The sequence below is a fragment of the Sylvia atricapilla genome, chromosome 12 (genome assembly GCF_009819655.1).
Source record: "Sylvia atricapilla isolate bSylAtr1 chromosome 12, bSylAtr1.pri, whole genome shotgun sequence".
Classification (NCBI taxonomy): Eukaryota; Metazoa; Chordata; class Aves; order Passeriformes; family Sylviidae; genus Sylvia; species Sylvia atricapilla.
This window is the reverse complement of record NC_089151.1, coordinates 16,886,103-16,912,167: the sequence shown is the minus strand read 5'-3', so window position 1 is coordinate 16,912,167 and position 26,065 is coordinate 16,886,103. Positions and strand designations below refer to the sequence as shown.

Below are 26,065 nucleotides of genomic sequence, written 5' to 3'. Positions count from 1 at the left end.
CAGGTGTTTCCTTACACTATATATATATATATATTTTTTTTTTTTTATTGGGGTTTAAGTCCAACCTGAAAACTACTTGAGTTCATGTGTAATTTTCAGTCCATTGAAATGACTGTACATATAAATGCATATTTCCTATTTTTTCTTTGTTTCCATAACTCATGGATTTGCTCTGCTACACAGGTGCCCGTAGTTATTTTAACCTGGCTGAGGCCATTAATGGGATTTTTATTACTATATATATTCCCTTACACCTTATAATTTTAAAAAATCTGTGTTAAATGGTTTTTAGGGTGGGCTTGTTTTTTTGGTTTTTTTCATTATCAAGAAGTAGAGCATGCAAGCCTTTGATTTTTTTTTGCTAAAGTCTTTTACTTCAGGTTGTTCATTCTCCTTTTGGGTGTTGTACTTGTGCCCATGGGAAGCAGCTGTGTGTAATGAGCTGGAGCACAGCAAGCAAATAAACCAGGAACTCTGCATTATCAGCATATATATGAAGTGAGAGTGGACTGTGGCTTAAACTAATTCCTGTTTTTCTTTTGGAATTGGAATCTTTTCCTCTGATAATATTTACCGTATTGTTAAATTCCTGCAAGATTAAGGACTTAGTCACTCATTTGTTGGTTTGGTTAATGAGGAATGCTGACTGAATTGTTTTACTGTCCCTTCATAAAGATTTTTTTTCCATATTTCAGGTTCAGAGTAGGAATTAACTGGAATGGAACAACTGTATTGACACTTTAGAGCCATTGCTGAGCAGGTTAAGCAGTGCCTGTAAGAGAAGATCAGGATTGTCCTTCCTCCTTAGCTCTCCTGGCAGCTGAACATTGCTTGTTCTGGAACACGTTCCCCAGCTCTTGGAAAAATATCTGAACTATGAATTACAGGGAGTAGACAATTTAGAAATATCCCTCTAAGTTAAAAGGTGAGTTGTTGTAGTTGCCAGTAGTATTGTCTTATTTAGTAAAATAAGATACTCTCACTTTTATAGAAGTGTTCATTTGGGAGTTTTATAAATGTTGCTACATTTGGATGGGGAAGTTTACCCTTGTTGTCCACCAGAATTACTTTTCCTTTAAAAAAAAATCAAAACAACCTGAAATAAACTCTTCCATATTCTTTGAACTTCATACATTTGAAGCATGGCTCTATTAAAAGATACTACTGTATAAAAAAGAGATGCATTAAGCCAGCAGTTCTCTCCTGAGTATGTGCTTGCTTTAGCAACAGACATGAGCTAGTGCTGGTTTTTTACTTATTTTTGGAAATGACACAGGTATGAGATGCACTAGATTTTTTTTTTCATAGTTAAGTATTTATTGCATTCTAACTAACAAATTTTGCTGTAGCTTATGAAAAAAATGCATATTTTAAATGGTCTGGAACACTATTGTTCTAATTATTTATTTGAGAACCCATGGAATAAAAGATGCCCATGGAATAAAACATTAAAAATATTGAAGTTACCCACTTTACCTCACTTTCTGTTTCCCCTTTTGGCTGCTGTTTCACTGAAATGAAAAGACAGACAGAGGAACAAATGGAGGGCAGATTTCACAGTAAGCTAGATAGGGGGTGACTGAGAGACTAGATCTGGGAGAGAAAAGGTGAGACTGGGGTAAAAAGTAATTCCTGTTCATGTTTTACTTCTGTCATTTGCCTTTGCTCAGGTCAAGGTGTGCTGAGAAGGCCTGAGCCGACCCCGCAGAGCTTTGGCTGTTCCACACCCCTAGGAGAGGGAAGTGGAGCAGGACAAAAGTGAATATCCTGACAGAAATATCAGGAGAGCAGGGGATCTGCTGCCTGAGCAGTGCTCTACCTGCAGTTATTTCCAACAGAATTAAACAAGAGGTAGACTGACTGCCTTCAGCTTGTCTCACCACACTTTCATATCACATGAAAGATGAATCCTTCACAGAGGTATCATTCCTCACTGATTTCTTGGGCTATACAAACAGTATTTTCTCTGTATCCCCTGTACAGCAGCCAGAAGCTTTGGCTTCCAAATTTCCAGCATTAATATCTTTGAGTACTTTTAACATGTAAGAGCACAAAATGTAAGTTAGATAAATCAGAATATTAATTTAGGTTTGTATCACTGTCGAGCTTCTTTAATTTTCCAAGATGATGATGAGATAAAGAATAATGTACCACCAACAAGGGCAGAAATCGCCTTTAAAGTAATTATCACTGACTAAACCAGAATGTTTCTTATAATAACTATTTTGATTGATATCCTTGCTAATTGTGATGTACACTATAAGATACCTCAAATGAACCAGGCACCAGTGCGTGGTGCTGTCATACTGTTTGGAGTTATTTAAACAAAGGTTATTTTCAAAGGATTGTTTATAGATACCTCCTGGATGTACCTTTCTGTTAAATGTGCTGATGTATGATACTTCAAAGTTTGCTTCCTTCTACCTGGGAGCAAACCCCTGTCAGACCAGTCGGTCTCTGTGGAGGAGTATTGCATTGGATACTGAATCTAGGTCAGTCCATCTGTGGATTTCAGAGCTCCTGACCTTGGCAGATGTGGGCTCCCTGATTTTGGGGCAGTTGTCTGCTCCAGACCCTGGGAGCCTTCACATCCCAAGCCACAGGGCTGCAGTCCAGTGATGTCCTTCCCAGAACTGGGAAATCTGGAAGACAGGATTCTCAGCAGCCCTTTAGGCCAGATGCTGGGCAGCTCACCAGAAGCCTGCCTGGCTCCTACTGGAAGCTGGGTAGAATGGATTCAGATACATTTTCTTTGCCAAATCTGCACATTCTGACAATGTAATTTGTTCTTCTGATTATTTCTGCTGAGGTAAAAATAGTTTGGGTTTCACACACAGAGAAACGTGATGACCAGAACAAAAGATACTGAAGTTATGGAGAGTTACACTTGTGAATAGGGAAGGCAAGCAAGAATGAGTGGGTTCTTTATGTTTATTGCATGTATACAAATAATTGAAAATAATTTGGAACAAGGTTTACTATGATTTAGTGTTGGGCATATGTATTTGTTGTGTTCTATTTACTGAATGTGAAAACAGCAGTCTGCTTCCCACAGATATTTTATTAAGGCAGTATGAGGATGAAACATAGTTTTGAAAAAAATGAGTTTTTAGTTTAGAGAGTAAGATGAAGTAATGCAAAAATCTTTATTAAAAAAAAAAGTTAAATTACCTAAATTACCTTTTCCATGTCAATCATGTCAAAAAACTTTATCATGTGAAGACTTAGGGGCTTAAAAGAAGCTTTTCTTTAAACATTTTCAAACTGTTTAGGGACATTATAATAATTATTAATAATGTCCCTAACTTGTGTATAGCACACCATGCTTCAGAGCAGAAAGGGTCTTCCAGCTGGTAGAAATAAACTGGAAAGCAATTGTTACAAAATAATGAAAGATATTGAAAATGTTGCTAGCTTTTCCCTTTTGGAGGAAGAATTCTGCTTTCAGCATGACAGAAGGTGTTTCTTGCACTCATTTCAGTGCTAGATTCCAAGAAAAAAATGTGACTTATAGAGAGAAAGCTGCATAAAGAACTAGCAAGGATTAGACAACAGCAGCTGTACTTCTGAATAATTTAGGTTTAATTTGCAAAATTATACAGGGAAGGATTATCACTTGTACTTGCATTTGAGAAAATGGAGCTACAAGTGTTGTTATGAAAAATGACAATGTACAAAGCATCCCAAATTGCACAGGGGCTGTTGTGTCACTCTGGGCTGGATCCTGCAGAGCTGCTTGCCAAGACACTTGTAGAATTCTGAGTGGGGAGTAAATAGTGTAGGAAGAGCTTCCTTTGTCTGGATATGCAGCAGAGCCCTTCTGGAAGGTTTAAACTTGTGCTCAAGAGGAATGCCAGGTGCATCTGGTGACACATACAACATCTTGCTCCAGAGGGGTCAATTAATTCTGTTGTGATTATATATTTACAGTTATTTATAGTAAAAGATCTTAGGGGACTTCCAGCCCCTTTCTTCTCATGGGAAGCCAGCTATTGAGTATGTGGCAGTCAAGAGCACTCACTGCTTCAGGCATATTTGCCTTTTGATCAAAAGCAAAGTTGATTGTCCCACTTTTCCTTAAGCCATCCTGCTCTTCAGCTACAAGGTATATGTAAACCAGGAAGAATGTCTTGTTCTTCTTTCCTGCCTCAATATTGACACTGCAGTCTCATAAGGTTAATGGAAGATCTTCCTCAGAATGTTTCCTACTCATATTTCAGAGGAATTCTAATTTGTACACTGCAAATTTTGCATCAAATGCTTGCCATGATGTTGCTGTGAAAAATGATGTTTATATATAAATCACTAAGTCACAGACTGTTACAGTTTAGTAATTTCCAGACAATTGTTCATAGCACTGACAGATTCTGATTTTATCTTGGCCTTGCCATCACCTGGCCACACAGGTGAACCTCAGTAACCAGCAGATTGGTTTAGCCTGATGCTGTGTGCGACCAGGAGATATCTGTGGTCATGTGAGATCTCTGGAAAAGATGCTCACCTGCACTCCAGGTTTGCAAGAATCTGTGCAGCCTGTGAGCCTGGGCAAGAAATTTACTCTTGGGGTTTTAAATTCTGGATTTTCCAGAGAAAAGAAGGAAACCTCATGTTACTGTAATAAAAGATGTGCACATGTAATTCAATGTGCACATGTAATTCAATACTGTAATAAAAGATGTGCACATGTAATTCAAAAAAACCCAACCCACAAACAAACAAACAAAACCCAAACAAACCTCCCCCTCTTGCTTTAATGCAAGAACTGGTGCATCTTGACAAATCCAAATTTAGAGGGAACAGAAAGGAAAGTTTTGTAAATGAGAGAATGATCTGGAACATTCAGAGGACCCTGATGAGACCTCAGAGAGTGCTGTTCAACAGTCAGGAAAAGGAAAGAAATGATGTGTAAAATTTATTATATTCTAGATCTCAACAAACTGATGAAGTAGAAGACCTGAAGAGTTTGTACTGCAAAGCCACTGTGGTCAGGATTTCTGGAGGTGAGCTGAAGTCAGAAGGATTCTGACTATACAATACCCAGGGCACCAATTCAGATTCCCACTGATTTGCAGAGTTGGTAATAGGATTAGAGAGTCTCAAGCATTTCTCTGTGATTACCATAGGGCAGTGAACTAGAAAACAACATCCTTTTATTTTTTTAATAAACAATACTATAAGATCTCTATTTTTGTCTAAAAAACCCTTGTGAATCCTCCCAGTTTTCTGTCTACACACTGATTAGGATAATGTAGGTTGAGTTCTGCATTTGAAATCAAGAATTAGGCTGATCTTTACTCTGTGTGTGTAAAGATGTGTGTTTAAATTACTTATCTATTGAATTGCTGATGCAGAAGTGATCAGAAGTGAAATTGCAAAATATAGTACTGTGTATACTGAAGTATAGTTCCTTGCAAAATATAGTATTGTTCTTGGTATGTTTTATAGAGGGAAATCCTAGTGGATATAGAAAACAGAACTCACTAAAATGCTCTCACAAAATGGTTTGATCAAAATTTGACCAAATACTAATTGTCGATTCCTTGTAGTAACCTACTAATTAGGAAACTCTTGGAAAAAAATCCTTTTATTTTGAAGCCATGTAAGTCTCTGTGACCAAATTATGTGTCCATCCCATTCCATTCCTTATTGCTCTGTACACATCCAATAGACCTCACAAATTTCCTATTTTAAGGCCAAAAAAGAGTCCCCACAAAAGCACTGAAGATAACATCCCATCCAGGAGGGTGCTTTTATAGAGACATTTCAATGTGAGGTGTAAATGGAGAGAATAGATTCATGTGTGAAGCTGATGATTTGTAGCTCCTTAATTGCTCACAGGATGAATGGAGAAAGTCACTCCTTGTCGGTAATAGTAGAACACGGGTTTTTCATTCTGAGTCTCCCATCGGCTTCCTACTTGATCCTGCACTGTCAATTCCCCAAAAAGATAACCAGTTTCTCTAAAAGGAAGGCACAGTTTTGTGTCTATGAACTTTTTCACAGCCTTGAGTGGCACACATAAGGGAAATGCACTGTTTTATATGAAATGTAAACATGACTCAGTCTCGTGAAGTTTGAGTAATGTGACCAATATGAAGTACCTCTTATTATTTTGCTGTTCTTTAATCTTAAACGGTTCATGTACTACATAAACACAGCCAATTCCCATTTTATATTGTGTTGGACTTTATTCTTGAAAGCACTGATCTGTTTTGAAGAGAAATTGCATAATCTAGTAACTTTTTCTACAATATCCCTGATTTATGTAGTCATAACATGGCAAAATTTAGTTTTATTGGGTTTTTAGTTTTACTCCAAAAATCCAAACAGGCAAATAAATCTTGGATTATATTTCTCTCTGGTTATCACCAGAAGCATTCTTGAGTCAAGCAACATTTCATCAAGAATTTTTTTTTTTTTTACCTTCAGAAATCGGGAGGTATAAGGGGGCTGATTAATTGTGACCAAATATGCGATTTTAGGTCAGTGACAGCGCCCAAGTACAAGCTGAGAGCAAAACTGGCATTTTAGCCTAGGCAGCTGTCTAGAAATCAACGATTACATGTTTTCAGGAGACAGCGGAGTGCTGCGAGAGCCTGTTTGACATGCGACAGACTGCAGGACATCACCTGTGCGCTGACGCCCGCGGCGCGTGGACGAAGAGCTCTGCTGCTGGAGGAGGTAAAGCGAGGGTAGACTGTAACATCGGCGGGATGGTTTGGGCAGTTCGCCCGGTGGGGACATCCCAAAGCAGGCGCACGGGACGGTTCTCCCCGCGCACAGCGGAGCGGGGGAAGGCAGGGCGGGGGCGGCCCCGCGTGCCCCGGCCCCTCCCCGCCCGCCCACTGCGGGCAGGGCCGGGCCGGGCAGCGCCGCGCACCCGCCCGCGGCCGCCGCCGCTCGCAGCCGGCATGGGCCCCCGCGGAGCGCGGCGCGCTGCCGGCTGCCTGCTGCTGTGCTGGGCTCTGGCCGCCGCCCGCGCCGCCCCGCGCAGGACACCCTCGTTCGACGGGCACGTCGCGGAGAACCGGCCGGCGGGCACGCGGGTGCGCGGGCTCAGCATCCCCCTGACGCGGCTGGGGCCCGAGCCCTGGTGCGCCAAGGTGCAGGGGCGCCGCTGGCACCTGCAGCTGCTGGGCGAGGGACATTCGCACTTCCAGGTGTCGCTGGACGCGCGCACGGCCCGCGTGTGGCTGCGCACCCGCCGCCCGCTGGACCGCGAGGCTCGGGAGCTCTACTCGCTCCGCCTGGGGCTGTGCTGCAAGCGCTGCGCGCCCCAGGGCGTCGCGCCCGCGGAGCTGGCCGCGCTCACCGTGCGCGTCCTGGACGACAACGACAACGCGCCGCGCTTCGTGGGCCCCAGCTCCGCGCAGCTCCGCGTGGAGGAGACGCTGGCGCTCAAGTCCCAGGTGTGGCAGGCGCGGGCCGAGGACGCGGACGCGGGCGCCAACGCGGAGTTGCGCTACTTCGCCCTCCCGCGCAGCGCGCACTTCTTCGTGGTGCCGCGCAGCGGGCGCGTGGTGCTGGTGAGCTCCCTGCTCCACCTGCGCGCTCCCATCCCGCTGCGCCTCTACGCGCGGGACCGCGGCCGGCCGGCGCTGCTCAGCGAGCCCCTGGAGCTGGAGGTGCTGCCGCAGCCCAAGCGCCTCCCGCCGCCGCCGCCCCGCCGCCGCCGGGCCGCGCTGCCGCCCGCCGCGCCCCTGGCGCTGGCCCTGCCCGAGGACGCCCGCCCGGGCACCCGCCTCGCCACCCTGGCCCCTGCGCGCTTCGCCTCCGCCTGGTTCGAGCTGCTGTCGCCGCCCGTCGAGGAGTCGCCGGTGAGCGTGGGGCGAGAGAGCGGCGAGGTGACGCTGCGCGCTGCCCTGGACAGGGAGGCGGTGGCCGCCTGGGAGCTCGTCGTCCGCGTCCAGGAGCGCCGAGGTGGGTGTTAGGCAAAGTCTTAGACCAAGTAATAGGGACAAAGTCTTGTCCCATTAGGGAGTCGGAGGACAGTTTCCAGGTGACAACAAGCGCCTCACAGTGGTTTAGCATCAGGTGTCACGTGCTTGTGGAACATACTTTTGGTCTTTTAAATCTGTAAATTATTGGTATTAAAAACTGGAAGTGACAAGAGGCACTTGTAGGAAAAGTAGACTGTACAGTGAAAATGCTTGGAGCAGTGAGGTGTTCAGCAGAATTTAAGTGTTTCACCAGCTAGAATTCTTAGTTCTCAGTGAGTGGTTAAGGCACAGCATGTTAGATATAGCACGCTTCTTACACACAGGTGGTTGTTGTAAAAATGCTCCCTATAGCTCTCATCCTGTAAGTGCCTGACTTGAAGCAGGCAGTTGAAGCCACTGAGTTTTGAGTCATTATAAAAGTTGAACATGTTTGACTCTAAGCATGATGTGGGGTTTTGGGGAACAGGAGCCTTTGTGTTTAGGTAGCTGTTCTTTTTAAAAAATACCTCAAGAGATCAATGTGCACCATTAAAATGGCATGCCTATGACTAAAATTGTCATTTTTCACAAGCACTTACTCAAGTTAAATGGAATAGCTGATTTCATTTACTGCTTTTTAAAATCCTCTTTTCCTTTTCAGTTGTCATCTTGGTTAATATTTTTCACTTACAAAAATGCAGATTACTTTAAGCATATTTTTAATTTATGAATGGTGGATATCTCTGCACATTCACCATGTCGCTTTTTTTTTTTTATTTTTATGTTACTTGCGATTGTAACAAGGTTCCAAAGATTGCCCAGAATGAGTATTCTGGAGAAAATCTTATCAGAAGAAATGAGTTGGTTGGCCTGATTTCATCTCGGAAAGGTTCAGGAAGGGTTTGGTTCGATGGGACTCGCGGTGGTTGTGAAAACGATGAAGTGCTCAGCGGTGCAGCTGCTCGGGGTGATTTCCCTCAGCCACAGAGCAGCGCGGGCGGGAGAGATGAAAAGCTTCCCACGCCATTCTTCTCCCTTATCTCGCCTGTTTTCCGAGGGGCAGCCCACAGGAGTGAGAGGCAGTTTATTCCTCTGTGCCTGTGCAATCCCCGAGGATGCCCGCAGGGCTCTAATTAGCGCTGACAGTTTCAGTGACACGGACACTTCCCCTGTGAAGCATCAGCAGCTCCTTTCGCTGGCTGCTGAGGAGCAGCTCTCAGATCCTCCTCTCCATTCTCTGGGGTTTTGTCGTGCCTGTCGCTGTCGCGTGTTGGTGCCACTTGCCCTGGCTTTGTGCTGTGTTCGAGCCTGAGCTTTGGCTGCAGACCAAGGGCTCGATAGACCGATTTCCAAAACACAGCACTGTACCAGGGCATTCCCAAGCAAATGATTCTACACCTAAGCAAATAATTTCCACACCGAAGCAAATGATTCTATTTAAAGAAAAGAGTTTGGGTTTACCTCTGGACATATAAAGAAGCCAAGCTAGAAAGTTCTGTGCCCCTCTCATCGGCATTGGCTCACTGCCAGCACAGGGACACTAGTTGAACTTTAGAAGTGTTCTTCAAAACCTGTGGCTGTTTCTATTGGCAGCAAGCCAAACTGTCCCTCCTTCATCCATATATACTCAAGAATGAGCTCAGAGGTGCTCAGTGTTTTGTGGAGGTGTCTTAGGCAGGTGTCAGATGCTTCTCTGGCACCAGCACACAGCTTTTGTTTCTGTATCGTTTGTTATTTTCTCTTTTATTAAAGCCTTTGCTTTACAAAACACACCCAAGGAGCTGTCTCGCAGTATTTTGAAGCCACTCTGGGAGGTTGCAAGGTCAACCCTCAAACTTGATACATCTTCGCGGGGCTCCTGACACCCTGGCCACGTGTAAGACTGTGTCCCAGCAGTTTGTGTGTCCTGCCCTCGCTAGTCAGTCTTGAGCACGGCCACCTGCCGAGGGGAATGTCACAGCCCCGAGGCAGTGACAGAATCCATCGGCTCAATCCGGCCGTGCTGCCGGGATGTTCACCCACTCTGGCACGTAGCCCAAGTTCCTGCCCTTTGCTGGTGTCACAGTTCCCTCTGTCAGGGATCAAGAGGAGGTTGTTAGCGAAGCGGTAACTAACCTTGCCCCTGGTTACTGCTGCTCTCACCTTTGTGATCATTTTTTCACTTACCTTGCCTGGATATAGAAGTCTGAGATTGCCTGGAACAAAGCTTGTCATTCTGTCATGCCTGAGTTTTCACTTCCAAGGCAATGCTTGCTAATGCAGTTTAAAAAAACCTGAAACAAGCTTTAACTTAATTTGAGGGATTTTTTTTTTACCATCATGTAGTTTCACTAAGTAGTTTGGAGCATTTTCCACTAGCCTAATGTATTACTGCTGGCAGCATATATAGTAAGAGAAAAAAATCTCTAAGAAATATGTAGGACTAAGTTCTGACTCTGAGATTAGCTAGACAGCAGTTAATTGTGGACAGTCCAAATGCCACACTTTAGACAGTGGTGATCTTAAGTCTCTTGGTTTAAAGGAGACTAAATTCAGAATACATTTTATTAATACCATTGTTTTCATCAGTAAAGGTTAATAATTATACTTTCAAAACTCTTTCAAGTTGCAGAATTCTTTCATACTCCTTTTATAGGAGTTAAAATACATTTAACATAATACTTTGAAAGAAATTTAGAAAGTTCTGTCTATCTCCTTACTCACAATCCAAACTGCAGTAATCAGAAAAGAAAACCAAAAGGAAGGGGTAGGAGAAAGATGCCTAGCATAACTGTGTTTTACTTAGTCTGAAGTAGATGCAGAATACTGCAAAAGCTCCAGGAGAAAACACAGTATTGACAGAAATGAATTTTCAGGATGAATTAAACTGGAGATGGCTACCCTGAATTTTGTTGTGAATAAAAGTGCAAGTTCAGATATTTTCTCCAGTTTATTTACTTTGATTTTAACATTTATGGTCACTTATTTTGCATTGCACATAACCATAAGCATTTCAGTAGCTGTGGGTTTCTAGTATTAGAGCTTATTATATCAGATATGTATTCATTTTCAAGTGATATAAAGTTGTATTAATTTCTTCAATTTTTTTTCCACTTTCCACTATTCTTGCTGCCTGGTAACTGAGAACTGAAAATTAACCAGTAATTAATTTTGTTATTACTCTTCTTCAACTCTGGCAATGATGTCAAGGATAAGACAAGGGGGTTAAATACTTTAGCTTAGAAAGTCTACTCTCTTTTCTTTTATCTTTTTAATGTAGTTTATTGTGGTTCATTTGTAAGGTGTACTTCTTTATCTACAGCAGTAAAAAGTGCTTAAAATCATTGTGCCACAAGTGGTCCTAATGCATCTCTGGGCACAATAACTGATTTTTATTTTTTTGTTTGACAGATAGAGCATTCTCCAAAAAGTAGCAAGAAGATGGGTATATGTTAATAAAGCAACACTGAGCAGTTTCTTCCTAGTTTATGGCAGCCCCTCCTCTTAAGTTCATTAAAGGGACTGTGTAGGAGATGTCCTTTGCCTGAATTAACTTTTCTTCAAGTGGCGTGTAACAGGCTATATGTTTGTTATTTTTTTCCCTTCAGCTAAAATAGAATTTTGACTGTTTTCCTGTTTACTTCCTCTCAGTTCTGTCCTGCATAATCATCACTGCAGCGTGTGCAGGGCTGGAGTTCCAGATGCAGCCAGACCTTTAGCATCTCAGTATCCAGGTATCTCCCACGTGTTGATGACAAGGAAAGGTTTTCTCTCTCTGGGTTGCATTTTGTTGAAGGTGTGAGTTAAGTGAGCTCCCTGCACTAGGCAAATATCTGCCCATGTAACACACTCACTCATCACTGCCTGGAGTGTTTCTTAGTAGACCACAGGCTTTGTGCTGGGGTATGTTTTCCTATGTCAGGGGTAGATTTGAGGGGCTTTTACAGTGTAAAGAGCTTTTCAGCATTTGGGGTAGAGGTTTTTTGGCAAAGCTGCAGTTGAGCTCTAAGATTTTTGGTAGTGATGTGCATAAATCACTAGTATAATTATTATTATTATTAGCAGTGGTTCCATGCTGTGGTTCCTTTGTGACTGGACATGTTTGGGTTATCAATGTCATGGTTTTATTTTAACGTAGATGCCAAAGCCAATCCTTTTTTTATACTTTAAAATAACAACTTGGTCTATTTTACTGTTACAGTAAAATTAACTGCAGTCTGTAGAGGAAACAGTATATTACTAGTTCTCTTTATTCATTGTGTATCTGTGGTTTTTTTACACTTTGTAGACTTAGTTTTATCATACTTTCTGTTTCCTGGAGGCAGTAATCAGTCACTAGAAAATAGCAACAGAAGAATCTGGACCTGCTCAGCACTTTTTAAAAAGAATGAGTTCTCCTGTATGTGTGGAGGAGTTTCAGGGCCTGGACAAGAGAGGACATAGTGCCTTGGTTGGTATTTCAGCTTCAGGTGAGCTCTCCCCCAACCTGGACTGGAACATTGCTGGCTGGGATCATCCACAACCTCCCTGAGACATCTGTTCCAGTCTCTCACCACCCTCACAGTAAAAGGTTTCTTCCTAACACCCTAACATGAATTTCCCCTCTTTCAATCTGTACCCATTACTCCTTTTCTTGCCACTGCAATTCCTGACAAAGGGTGTCCCTCTGGCTTCCCTGCCAGAGGCTCCCTCAGATGCTGGAAGGTGCTGTAAGGTTCTGCCTTGACACTGGACAGAAAGATCAATCTTGAGAGCTGAAAATACTTGAAATTGAAGTATGGCCTGGTGATCTTTACATTTTCTGTACTTAGCAAACATTTTATCCAAAAGCAAAAGAAACAAAACACAAACTTTACAATCCCAAGCCAAAGGGAAACACCAGGAAAACCTAATGCATTATTTTGTGCCATGAAATGCTAAAGAGAGTTCCAGAATTTTAGGGCTTAACATGTTTTTTGGCACATGGTCCTTGAGAAGGAGTTTCCTCTAGTGACCCCACTGATCACTCGGCTCTGGGTAATATTCTTCAGTTAACCCTGCCTGGAAGGACTGATGGTTATGCTCACTTTTTATTTTTTTTTTCCTTCTTTTTTTTTTTTTTTTTTTTTTCTTTTTTTGTGGCATTCAGGATTTTATGCCATTCAATTCATTGGGACACAATTTATTCTTTATGAAAGCATAATGCTATTTTAAGTTTTTACCCAGTGAGCAGAAGGTGCAATTTCTTAGACTGTCATACACATTAATATTTCAACATGGGGTAGCATTTAATTTGAGAAGGAGCCATTATTATTCCATTAGTACTTGGGGGAAGTGCATTAAAGATCCTGCCTCTCTAATCCTGCTGTCTCAAGCTCCCTTGACCTTACTTGATCCATGGGCATTAGTTTGTAATCTCCTGTCGTTCATTTTTTCTTATTGTGGATTCACTGCGGTTGATGTTTGACTTGCCTTCCAACAGTTAATGGCATCACTTGTATTTTAAATATATTTATCCTGTTTAAATCAACATGGAGAGTGGAGATACCAATTTTAGTAATATTTTCACCTTGAGGGATTTTATGCTTGGAAGTCAAGGATCATCTGTTTTAATTTTATCTGAGGCCTTAGTCCCTTACTAGCTGTATTGATTCTGGGGGGATCATCCCTAAGAATTAAGTAACTTCTGGGTGATGTTTTGCCTTTTGCCTTTCTTATTACCTCATTCATGAATTACAGCTGTCAACAGTTACACTTCTAGCTGAGCTTAAGTTGAAATCATCATCTATTTTCCAGCAGATGGGTTTCATTAAGCTGCAGTGGTTTTCATGCAATTAAGTTTTAAAAAAAAAGTGTGTTCCTGTGCATTCAGGACAGCTATGGGTGTTTATATGCTTGGAATGTTACTGATTTGTGGTTGAAAGAAATGTCTGAGGAAGCTGTGGAGCACCATCTTGATGTTTGATCAGTCTGAATATTTTGAAATTTTCTACTTTCTATTCCAAGCAGATTAAAAATATCTTTCTGAGATTGCTCTGACTTGAACACCAAAGCTGTTTAGATCTTCTGGCTGTTTATCATCTCAAATATTCAGTTTCTGCAAAATAAATGAACTTCTTTTTTTCCTCAAGATCCAGCTAAATTTCAGCACAAATTTGACAATTTTTTTTTTTTTTTTTTTTTTTTTTTTTTTTTTTTTTTTTTTTTTTTTCCTTCCTTGCCCATGAAAGACTACAGAGAAACAAGCTGGATTTTCCTCAAGAAATTCTAGGGAAAATTCCAGGAGACCTTCCCATCTTACAGTGGCTTTTGCTTTAGCCAAGTTGTCTACTTATGATAATGCTTTTTTGGCAATCAATAGTAATTCATTAAGACACACATTTTGTTATTTAAGGATGTCTGTTGTGATTATTAATTTGCAGTCATTATTTCACATCTGGGCATGCATGGTTTCCCTGACTGCCACCCTCAGAAGATTGATGCCACACTGGGAAGTCCTTGATAACATGGTCAGCACCTTAATGTCTCTTAATTGGTTATTTAGGCTAATAACCTAATTGGTTATTTACGCTAATATCCTTTCTGCCATGATCATTGAGCTCCTCTGATGCTTTCTTTACTTTTGTTTTCTGGTTTGCTTTAACTTCTGTTTTAAAAGCAGTATGATGGTAAGGAGAAGAGACATGCCAGGCTGTCATTATTCTGTCTGCAAAAAAGATGAGACATATTAGGAGAGAACGTGGGCTGTCCCCAGCTTGAGCCCATCAAAGTTATCTCTTTAGAAGGTTTATGTTTTATGAATGAGCAAACTACTGTACTTAAAAGTAGCCCATCATATACCTCAGGAATTTTCAGAAATGACAGTAGAGAAATGTTTGTGCATAATTGTCCTATTTTTTTGAAGGATATACAGTAGGACTGGGTACAATAACCAGTAGCTTTTATCTCATGTTATGGTATGAAAATGGGAAAAGAGATTTCTCCTGATTGCAGCTTACGGCATTAAGTTGTTTTTTTTTTCTGAAAATGTATCTTCCCAAACCCTGTGTCAGTAGCTATTTTACATGAAGACATATTATAGAGTGGGGTTTAAAAATATCACTATATTATATTTGGAGACAGTCTTCAAAACTTCAATATCCTCTCAACCAACTCCAAAAATTTAACTTGTAGTAACTCAAACAAAAACCTCCTGAGTTTTCAAAAAAATATTTCTATTTAAGGTAAGAAGTGGAAGCTATGTAAAAAAAACCCACAAGCCATAAAGAAAAATACCAGCTTGAATACTTAATTTGCTGATGGATGTAGAGCAGTATGTAACAGCAGTAGTAACCTCAAGGCTTGCAAGACTTTTAACACTCTCATAATCTCCTTTTAAAATAAATTGTAATGACCTGAAAATGCCAGGAGCAACCTGGCTTCTCACCCATTATTGTTTAATCATGATAATATAATACCTCTTCCCTCAGTACATTTCTGGAATGTATAATGTTTGTCCACAATTGCACAGACATGTTCAGTCAACTACATATTCTCTATTGTCAGATTTTTTAAATCAGAATGTCTGGCATTGTCAGTTTTATCAATTACACTGATGCAGAGAAGCCTACATTTTTAATGAGTGTAAGGATTTTATTTTCAAGTCTCATCTTATAGAATTATCCGTTGGATTTTTGCGAGAAAAGACAGTCCTGTAATCCTAATGCAATCAGAAGTCTGAGAATATGTTGGATTTCACAGATTGACAACATCTTTTAAAATTTGACATGGCGAAAAGAGACGGGTTTAGAGGCAGCTCTGACCTCCAGTATTGGAGACTGCAGTCAGACTGTTTCAGCAGGCAGGATTTTCAAAGCTTGGTTTAACCAGAACAGCTTTCAAAAGCTGCTGTTAACTGAATGATTAAGTATTAAATCCTTTGCCTTTTTCCTGCCACATTTGGTGTAACTTTATTGCTAGGTGGGGGAATATTTTTTCTAGTTGCTGTATGAAATAACAGGATTTATCAGTTTGCAATATCTCTCTGCAAGCCAATGAACTTTTATAACCAGCTGCAGTAGCAGGTTGGAGGAACTGGTTTGTGTTACTTTAAGTTAAAATCCCTTCCCAGAAAATTAATGGTGACCATCACAGAAGAGATTTTTCAGATAAACCTGAATTCAGTGAAGCTGTAAAGAACGTAAAGAGAACCATTGTCCCATCAAGACACCTGATTGCTTTTTGTAATTTTCAGTATATTCATCAGTTTTGACAATCCTTTAACTGGAACTGTCCCAAGAAGTTAATGATTTTTAGAGGTCTTTCCCTTCTTAAGTTCCTCTATATAATCTTAAATTTGATGTGAGAAGTGTAACCCAGTTTTTCTAGTATGTGAATATTAAGGCTTTTTACTGTTTTGTTTGTTTAGTTGTTGCTATTGCTGTTTAAATGTTTTAGAGACTTTTGCTATTTTTTTACTGACTCATTACCATTTATTTCCATTTTTACTATGATTAAACTTCCCTGCAAGTTACATAATTTTTTTTATTTGTTTGTGTTTCTTTTTTTTTTTTTTTCCAAGGGATGAAAATTCTGAGTGATGACATCTCATATATTTCCTGTGAGCAGAAACGTGTCCAGCTAGTCTATTACCTTACCTAATGTGGCTGGATTTCAGAGCAAGGCAGTATAATAAATCCTTTAGTATATCAGTTTTCAACCACAGATAGGCAAGAAAAATAAGCAATTATAGATAGATACCTATGATGAGGTTTCAGCAGTGGATTATGAAGATCGATTTTGGTGATAGGGAATGAATTTCAGTGCTGCAGCTTTTGTCAGTAATATTAAGCTAAAAGGAAGTAATTCCAACTGGAGGGAATATCAGAGGGGGGAAAAAAAAAGCAGACTTCAGGATGAGCTGCCCTAAGAAGGATTTTTGATGATACACGAGTTGACTCTAATAGGGAATTAAGCAGCTAAAGTAGGAAAAACCTCTGGACTAGAGTTTATAATTTTAGTTTTAGTTTTCTGTATAAATTGAAAAGAGAGCTGTAGAGGGGGCTTAGATTTGATACTGCGAAGGGCAAATAAGTGGTGTTTGCAAATACGTGGGAAAGGCAATCTGCTCACAGAACCTGTTTTCATTAGTTTCCATACTGAAGAAAAATAAGAGGAAAGATGCTTTCTGATTAAATAAAAATACTATTTTAGCCTTTGGAATGTAGAATATTATTTTCTCTATGACTTTTAAAAGTAGTAATTTTTGACATAGGATGTTTCAGTGTTATGTTACTGTCATGTTCATGATCAGCAAGGGCCATTTTGTGTTTTATCTCCTCTTGCTCAGTATCTGTGAGAAAGCAATTTAAAATTTTCTGTTGTCTGAAGCTAGGGATGAAAATCTGTCAAATGCAAAATCCGTGTGTGTGCCAACAATCTAATTAGTAGAACCATTCTTTGAGTAGGATTTCTTTTGAATGGATGACATTATGTACGGTATCTATGGTGTGCCTGGTTTGAAAGTCAAACATCTAGCATTTAATATTGAGACAGCTGTAATTGGCATTGTGCTAACAGCAGTTTGAAAATTCTTTTTGGGAAAATGAAGCCTGGGTCAGGTTAGGATGTCAGTGGTGGTTGGTTTGCACTGCTGGATGTAGTGGCAGGTATTTCCACTGACTGTCAGGGCCTGGTATTGGGAACAGATAATTTCAGTAGAACTTCTCTGTGTGTTTGTAGGACTTAACCCAAATCCACAGAGGATTATCAGTTTTAAGCTGTTTCTGCTAAGATTTGAGTGGAATTGTAACATATTAGTTTCTTCCATAATGTAGCAATATTACTGCACATATACTACTAATAAACTACTACTAATCATAAGATATGAATGCAAATTCATTATCATGTACTGGTACTGTATATACTGATGTACATATATAATTAATGTATCTGTAAGGCACATATGGGGGTTGTTTTGATGGACAGAGGCATTAAGACATTTAGCTATAGAGAGCTGTACATTTCTAAAATTTCTATCCGTCCACTGTCTTAAGGGACAAAAGTTTTTCATATATAAGGGAGAAAATTTATTTTATGTACCTTATTCAAAATGAGCTGAAAATCTGGTTTAAGGTCTGTTCTGCAAGCAAGCAGCTGTGTCAGTTACAAAACACAAGAGACTGCCTTTTGAGTGTGTTGTGGTAATTCCAGTAAAGCAAAAACTTGAAAATACTTGCTGTGCTAATTAGGAAAAAAAAAAATCATGTTCAGGAACATGTACTTTGAGATCCTTAATGCATTGTCGTGCTAGACATCCACATATTACACAGACATTATTGTTGCTGTCAGTCTCTTCATCACATTCGTTGTCCTCTGGCAAGCCCTTGTCCAGTCATGCTTCGCTGGACACCCTGATGTTGTTTCCACAAGTTGTCAGGTCACATTTGCAGGTCCCTGCAGAGAAGTCCAGTCCTGTTCAGTGTTTCTGCTGTAGTTTTTCCTGTGATATATGGGATGCAGTCAAGGGAAAACTTACTTGCACTCATTTTTCTCCAGACTGCCTTTATCTGGGAGATCATGATGATTTATTCAGCGTTTTTTCCTATGAATCAGATTGTCTGGGGTTGATGGAAAAAGCTAATACACCAATAAGATCTGTAGAGTCATATGCAGTGGAAATGGATGCTGGTCAAGAGAGGCACTTAAATCCTGTCTTTTCCATTACCTGCACGGCAATTCCTGCTGACTGTCCCGACAAAATTCTTAGGATTATTCCCATGTTTCAGAAGTAACCAATGTATTGCTGAAAGCTTTGGTCTTGCCAAGATGTCACAATGACACCATCGTCTCTCAAATGCTAAAATACAAGTGCCTGGAGGAATGTGCCCAAGTCCTTTGAGTTTTTGAGCAATAAAATTTGCTAGAGCATGTGAGGGTTGAGCTTGGTCCTTATGCACTTTTGCACAGTTTTCTTACAACTGTTTCTCAGTTACAAGTATGTTCTAAGTATCAGCATATTAATTTTCAGTGAAATGACACTGGTTAAGTGATGACAGTGGGATTTGTAACCAGATTCATTACTACTTCTTCTTCAATAAAAATTAATAATTCTTAAATTGAGACTTACTTTTTGACAGAGGAATACACAATAGATGCACATTAGGATCTCTAGCAGGACTTGAACCAGAGTGAGTTTGGGGGTTGATTAGGAGAGTGATTTCCAGACTCCAGAGAGACAAACATCAGTCACCTTTCTACTCCTAGCAGGGTTACCAAGGTAGCATTCAAATCCTCAATAGGTCTTGCTATTATAGGGGCAGATTTTCAAAGGTTCTTAACCCAGCTTCTAATTTAGTGCTGCGACTTTAAGCCCACAGTCTGCCCAGGCAAACTAGGCTAAGAGTGGGTATTTACAAACCTGGGACAGCTTCCACCAGAGCTGTTCTTTTGAGAAGAGACAGGCAGCTTGGACATTAACTTCTGCCTTTTGCAACTACTCTGTTTGGACACTTTTTAATTAAGATCTTGGGAGTGTTCAAGCAGTCACTGGTTGTGTTTGGCACTTCTCATTCAGAACTCACCCTGGTGTGTTCTGCTGTGGTGAATTTTTACCTTGAGTCAATGTCCAGCATGTTCCTTCCTCTGCATTTTCTTCAGGTGTCTTGGACTGGCTGAGCTGGGACTTTTGGGACACACATTCTGACATGAGAACACCTCTATTTATAACATATCTGGTACTATGTAGTATAGTAATGAGAAGTTATACACATGCTGCTGCTTTTGACATATTTGGGGTTTTTAGAAGTTTTTTTCAGGTTCTTGTGGCGCCTTTTTTTTTTTTTTTTTTTTTTTTTTTTTTTTTTTTTTTTTTTTCTGCTAGACAGAGGAAAAAGCAAAGCAGCTGCTTTCAGAGTCTGGCTGAATGCTGAGGGGAATTATACCTGGGTTGACTACAAGGGAAGTGCAGCAGCAGAGTGGGCAGCTGTGCTCTCACCTCAGTGTCAGCTGTGTTTTGTGGTGAGGCAGTTTGTCTTTGAAAACTTTGGCTTCACAGGCACTGTTTTAAAGAACATCTGTCTACAGAAGCTGAATTGAACATCCTTACACTGAGCTCCCAACACTTCTGTCTGCAGAGGTGCAGTGGTACATAACATACAGGGGGTCTCAGTAAGGAAGGCTTAGTCAGATTTGGTAACTGAGAATTTTGCCATGAAAATGTCAGAACACGTGTTGCATATATCCATGTTTAATGGGCAAACCCAATACAGGTTCTTTTTCAGGAAACTGATCACTCCTGTAATTTACTGTTTGAAAAGTCAGATAGTGAGTTTTGCTGTAGGCACTGTTTTTTCATATCTGCTACTGTAAACTGATATTATACTCCCTGGAATGTTTGATTCTGGGTACAGGGTATAATTACAAAGAAATTAATTTGGATTTAACAAGTTACTGTCATACAGTTTTTGTTGCTCTTTAGAGAAACAAAAAGAGGCCATGTACTCACAGGTTTAAAATACAGATGAATTAATACAGTTTTACAAGGTGAACTCAAGAGAGCCCTGGTGCTTATCCTGGGTGACTGCTGATTTTTTCTGTTAAGAGAATTTTCTGGGTAAAAATAGAATGTACTCAAAGGTCATGATGGATTAAGTCTCAGGAATCTAAAGTAAGGAACTTATATTTGACTTTGCCAGTCACAACACCAAGGAGTTTTCTTTACATCAGTCCATGAACTGTTTGTTCAAGATTGCAGTTTCTGATATGCTGAGCTAAAATTGTCATGTGCCAGCAGACAGGAGCTTCTGAGTATGAGAAGCTGAAGTTGCAAGAGGTGGTGCTTCTGTGGGAGTGAAGAGATAACCTCTGTAAATGCACATCTCACCCAAAGGAACAGATTTTAGTTGGAATATGGATGGGTTTGGTAGAGGGATGCCATCCTGCAGTAGAGAGGGAGATTGAGTACAGCAGTTCAGCCTAAGTGAACTTCCTGGGACAAAAGGCTTCCTTAGCAACATAGCACTGTCTACAAGATTGGGTATTTTGGCAGCACTTTCTACTTCCATATATACTTAAATACTAAGGTTCTTGTATTTTTAATTAGATTTAAATTAAAACTGGTAGCTTTAGATGGTCCTTTTTGCACGTTGTTTCTATTCCTGTAGAGCTGATTTGAAAATAAATGCTTGTCTGTATGTTTTCATGAATTTATAAATAATAAACTGACACTGAAATCAAGTATTAACACCATCAACTTCAAGAATTCTGACTTCACATCCATTATTAACCTTGTGGGTAAGTCATGTAGTAGGTGTAGATGGCTTGTCTTGTCTGGGCCACATTCCAAGCTGGAGCACAGTGCAGTGCCAGTGCAGTTGTGCTGCCTTTGGAGCCACATGGGGCTCATTTTTCTGGAGCCAGAGGCATTAAATGTGGCCTGCATTTAATTTAATTTAATTTACTGTGCTCCCTGATATTACTGATAATTATCAGTTAAATAAACCCCTTTCCCTTCATCACTGTCTCAAGTGTCCTTTCTGCCACCTTTTCAGCAATACCTGGCTGATACTTATTACTTGTTAGGTGCTCTGCTGTTTCATGGGTTAATTAAATAATGGTCAAAGTATAATAAACATTTTTTCCCTCAATTTTTAAGGATCTTACTCTGTTGAGTTTTGGAAAAATTGATAGTTCAATTTTGTAGTGGTTTGTTCTTCTGGATTTTGATTGTATGCATTTAATAATATTTAAACTTAAATAGAAGTGAAAACTATATTAGGATTTCAGTGAACTTTATAGAAGGCAAATCACTGGTTAGGGTAGATTAGAATTTTTTGGCAACAAGTATTGAATTTTCAAAATTCAAAGCTGCTGTAACTTTGTATAAACAAAAATTGATTTTTTTTCTTTATTCAGAAAAAAAAACCCAAACACTTTTTAGAAAGCAGGTATTTAAAGTTGGAAAGTTTAAGAATATGTGATTTTTCCTAAGAGATCTCAGAAGAATGTGATATGGGTGGCCCCAGTTCAATTCAGCAGTGCTTGTGTTGGTTATTTTTTCCTCACATTGTGTCTGGATTCTGTTCATTCCAGAAGAACTTTAGACTCCAGATTTTTCTGGATTATGTGCCAGCAGTATTGCAGGAAGTGCACACTCAGGTCATGATGGGTTTCTGTTACTCTCAGTGCCATGAAGCAGCTGTCTAATGATTTCTTCCTTCTCTTGTGACCTTTAGGGAAGGATTGGTACTTGGTGCACGTGTCCCTGACTGTGACAGATGTAAATGACAACGTCCCTGAATGGGCCATGGAGCCCTTTCCCTTCCTGGCTGTGGTTTCCCCCGAGGCTGCAGCAGGGACTGAAGTGTACAAGCTGCTTGCTGTGGATGCAGATGAAGGGATCCATGGAACTGTAGAATATTTTCTCTTGGAAGGTAATTTTTAAGCCTCCTATTCCATGAATTATGCCTCACTATCGTGACTTTTTTATCCTCAGCTTTGTTCTCCCTTCTTCCTGCAAAAAAGTTCATAAACCTTCAGCTCTGTGTGTGAGAAAAATCAACTTTTATTGATGTATGGACAGGTTTCTTTGCAAAGTTGAGTTCTTGCTCTTATATATCCCTGGGGATGATGGGGGCTGGAGCAGTCAGTAATCCCACGGCTTTGGCAAGGGGTGGCAATGGGGGCTGTATTTATGAGATAGTCTGTGGAGTAGTTTGTTAGGGGAAGAGGAGTTTTAATGTTCCTATCCCTTGTGGGAGTGAGTCACGCTTCTGCTTCATTTGTAACAAACTTTTAATGGTCTGGGTTGTGCAAAGCTTGTACAAACTCAGTGACACTATTTTGTGTGTCTCCTTTTAAGAAACATTAGTAATAGTTCAGAAGTGTCTGAGCAGATGGGGAGCAACAATACCTCTCCAGTGGAGAATTTTCTGGGAAGGGATACTTGGGGTCAAGCAATAGCAAAGTTTTGGAGATTAAAAGAAAGATGGAGAGAGACCATTCAGAAGAGCTGGAGTGACAGGACAAGGGGTAATGGCTTTAAACTGACAGACAGTAGGTTTAGGTGGTATATTGGGAATAAATCTTTCCCTGTGAGGGTGGGGAGGCCCTGGCACAGGGTGCCCAGAGAAGCTGTGGCTGTCCCTGGATCCCCGGCAGTGTCCAAGGCCAGCTTGGACAGGGCTTGGAGCAAGCTGGACTTGTAGGAGGTGTCCCTGCCCATGGCAGGGGGTGGAATGGGATGAGCTTTAAGGTCCCTTCCAATCCAAATCATTTTATAGTTCAATGGTAAAGAAGAGTGGTTATTGTTCAGAGGGTGAAATGGAATTTTCATTCCATTTGAATAAAAGGGAATGCAATAATGAATGATGAATGTAATGACTGATTTCTAAGTTCTAAACAAACTTTTGAACCTTAATGTGCCTGCTGATCCTAAGCCAAAGCTGACTTGGGAATTGACACTGTATTCTCCTCCTAATTTTTAATCAAGTAGAAATATTCTTGCTGATGACAATTTGTGTGTGTGTTCCTTTTAGGTGGTGAAGACAGATTTGAAGTTGAGAAGGACACTGGCTGGATTCGAACAACAGGTTTGCCATTGGTGAGGGACAAGGAATATTTGCTGACTGTACTGGCAGCAGATAAACTTGGAAGCAGAGGATCCCCAGCCTCTGTGTCTGTAATTGCTGGATTTCGACCTCCCCAGTTCACCAACATGTCATACTTGGTGCATGTTCCTGAGAACACCCCGCAAAGAGAACCGTAAGTAACAGCTCAGAAGAGTGCACTGAGATTGTGGTCCTGGTTTTGACTTGTGCTTGATCTCCACAGAGCCTTGGAATTGTTTGTGAATCATAAATAAATACTGTGAGAAGCAATTTAAGTCTCTTAAAAGAAGTGATCCAGACACAGTTTGATGAGGTGGTGTTTTAGTCATCCTTTTATGGGGAATAGTGAGATTGAATAGTTGTGCTTTCTTACTTTTTGACATGATATGGAAAGGATTAGATGTTGATTATGTCTTAATTTTCAAAGTGCAGAATACAATTCATACTGTTACATCATGAAGAAAGATATCTTGTGTGAAAGAATACATTAATTTAACGTGTCAAATTTTGGAGAATTGCCTTCTCCTCCAAGTGAAAATTGGAAAAACCAAAATTATTTTTCCTGTCTTCATCACAATGACAAACTGAGCTAAAATGAAGATGCCACAGAACTTGCAATTTTATTTCTTCATCCTTTGTATAACCATGCCAATTGAAATACCACAGAAAATGTTAGTAACATAACTCCACCTGAATACTCAGTCCCTTCTTTTCCAAACTGTTTTGTTCTTACAACAATTACTTTCTCCTCCACTGGAATTGAGAATACTTCTGTCCAGTGAATGTGTTCCTTCTGTGGCAGTTCAACTGTTATTCATATTATGTTATCTGTGGTGTTAATGTTCAGTCTGCAACATTTAGTTTTACAGTGTCTAAATAACTAAGGACTGTTAAGATTTAAAAAAAATTAGTGGATTACAAGGTTTTTCTTTAAAACTGCAATAAAATTAAATTGCACAGGCATAAAAGAAATGGAATAACTGCAAAATAATATAATATCTAACAAGTACCCTCTAGTTTGTGTTCAGTAATGTGTTTAGAATTAAAAATGAAATTATTAATAAATTTTTCTTACTATTAGAAATAGGTCTGCACACTTTAGATGATAGTAGATTAGTCAGTTGATCAAGTGACTTGGTAACATCCAAAAGGAATGAAGTATTTTATGTGGTTGTTACATCTAAATAGGTTTGAATGTACACAAGGAAAGTGTGAAAGTTGTTTCTGTAATGTGTTGGCCAGAAACAGCCGTGAAAGTCCATTTAGAATCCTAAAGTTCTCATATTTGAATTAGACCAATTACCCAGGAATGCAGGTGTAGTGGTTTTGGTTTGCCAAACCAGGAGAGAGTTGGTGTCATGCACTGGATTTCTGGGGTTAGGATTTCTTAATTAGAGCCTGATTTAAGGCTGCTGCTGAGCAGAGGAGCATTACCAAACCTTTCCCTTCCTTTGGTCTGCCTGTGACACCAACGAGCTACGGCTGCATGGGCAGGCTGAGCCCAGGAGATGCAAAGACAAAAATGGCAAAAGAAGCTTTCAGTTGGGTTGTCAAATGTGCTCCCAGCATAGCATTGAGATTTTCAGTGCTGGCAGGAGAGGACAGGTGCCTTGAACATGCAGCCAGGGCAGGGAGCTGGAAGGAGAGCAAACTCATTGCTCTTGGCTGGAATGAAGCCATGCACTGGCTGAAACTGCCTGGGAGACCTCAGCATAGGAAAATAGAGGAGAAAATTGAAGTGAGATTCTGACCTACAGCAGTGCTGTCCATTGGTTGAGTAGTGCACCAGAGGGAAGTGAGACACAGCAGCATGGGAATGCAGAGGGGGGAAAAGGAATTTGCACATAATGAGTTTGTGGTTATTTGGCTGTAATTGCCACAGGATCATGTTGGTATGCTCCCCTGGGAGATGGAATTCTTTTTCCTATGAAACTTGCATGTTAAAGCAGGAGAACTTGAGGAATTAAATTAGTTTTCTGGTTTAAATGCTTTAAAAATACTTAGTTTTAAATTTCTTCTTTTACTTCTTGCTAAGAGGTAAGACCCCATTGTCAAATGGGTGTTTCCACTTGAAGGCTTTAAACACATTGGACTTCAAGTGGAAAAAAGATAGTGCCAGATGAGCTAAAAATATATGTCCAGTGTAAGCTGTAACACACACTGCTGTTAGGGCCTGGCTTTTATCCTTTTGCAGTTATCTATTGGAACTTCAGGATGGTATGACTGCAGCAAACTTACTGTGCTGTTATTAAAACAAATCTTTTTCATCTTGCTTTATCTTTTTAGTTTCCTGCCCGAAAACCATCACTGCCATAGAAGGAAGTTGAAGTAGGCAAATTCAGTTGCAGCAAAAATTAAATCCTCTGTTCCTGCATTTTTAATCCTTACTGTGTTCTGCTTCCAAGAATCCTGTCTTTATCTGTTTAACCCCAAGGTGATAGAACCACTGTGTAACAGAATGCTTGAATTTGGAGTTTAGATACAGCTGTCACTGACTTCATTGAGGATACCTCTGAGCAGACCTGCAGGGTTGCACCATCACTTCTGATATGCATCGCTTTTGTCATATTTTTCAGACTGTCGTATTATGTCCTTGAGTCT

At 40.4% G+C, this 26,065-nt stretch overlaps 1 protein-coding gene across 1 annotated transcript in view; it reads left to right on the top strand.

The window, feature by feature from the left end:
* Positions 1 to 6,911: 6,911 nt before the first annotated feature.
* LOC136366690 (neural-cadherin-like) overlaps positions 6,912 to 26,065 on the top strand; it is a 60,138-nt gene continuing 40,984 nt past the window's right edge. The window contains exons 1-3 of the mRNA XM_066327949.1: positions 6,912 to 7,920; positions 22,091 to 22,288; positions 23,393 to 23,618. Of these exons, the coding sequence (XP_066184046.1) occupies positions 6,912 to 7,920; positions 22,091 to 22,288; positions 23,393 to 23,618 (1,433 nt within the window). The remainder of the gene's footprint in view (positions 7,921 to 22,090; positions 22,289 to 23,392; positions 23,619 to 26,065) is intronic.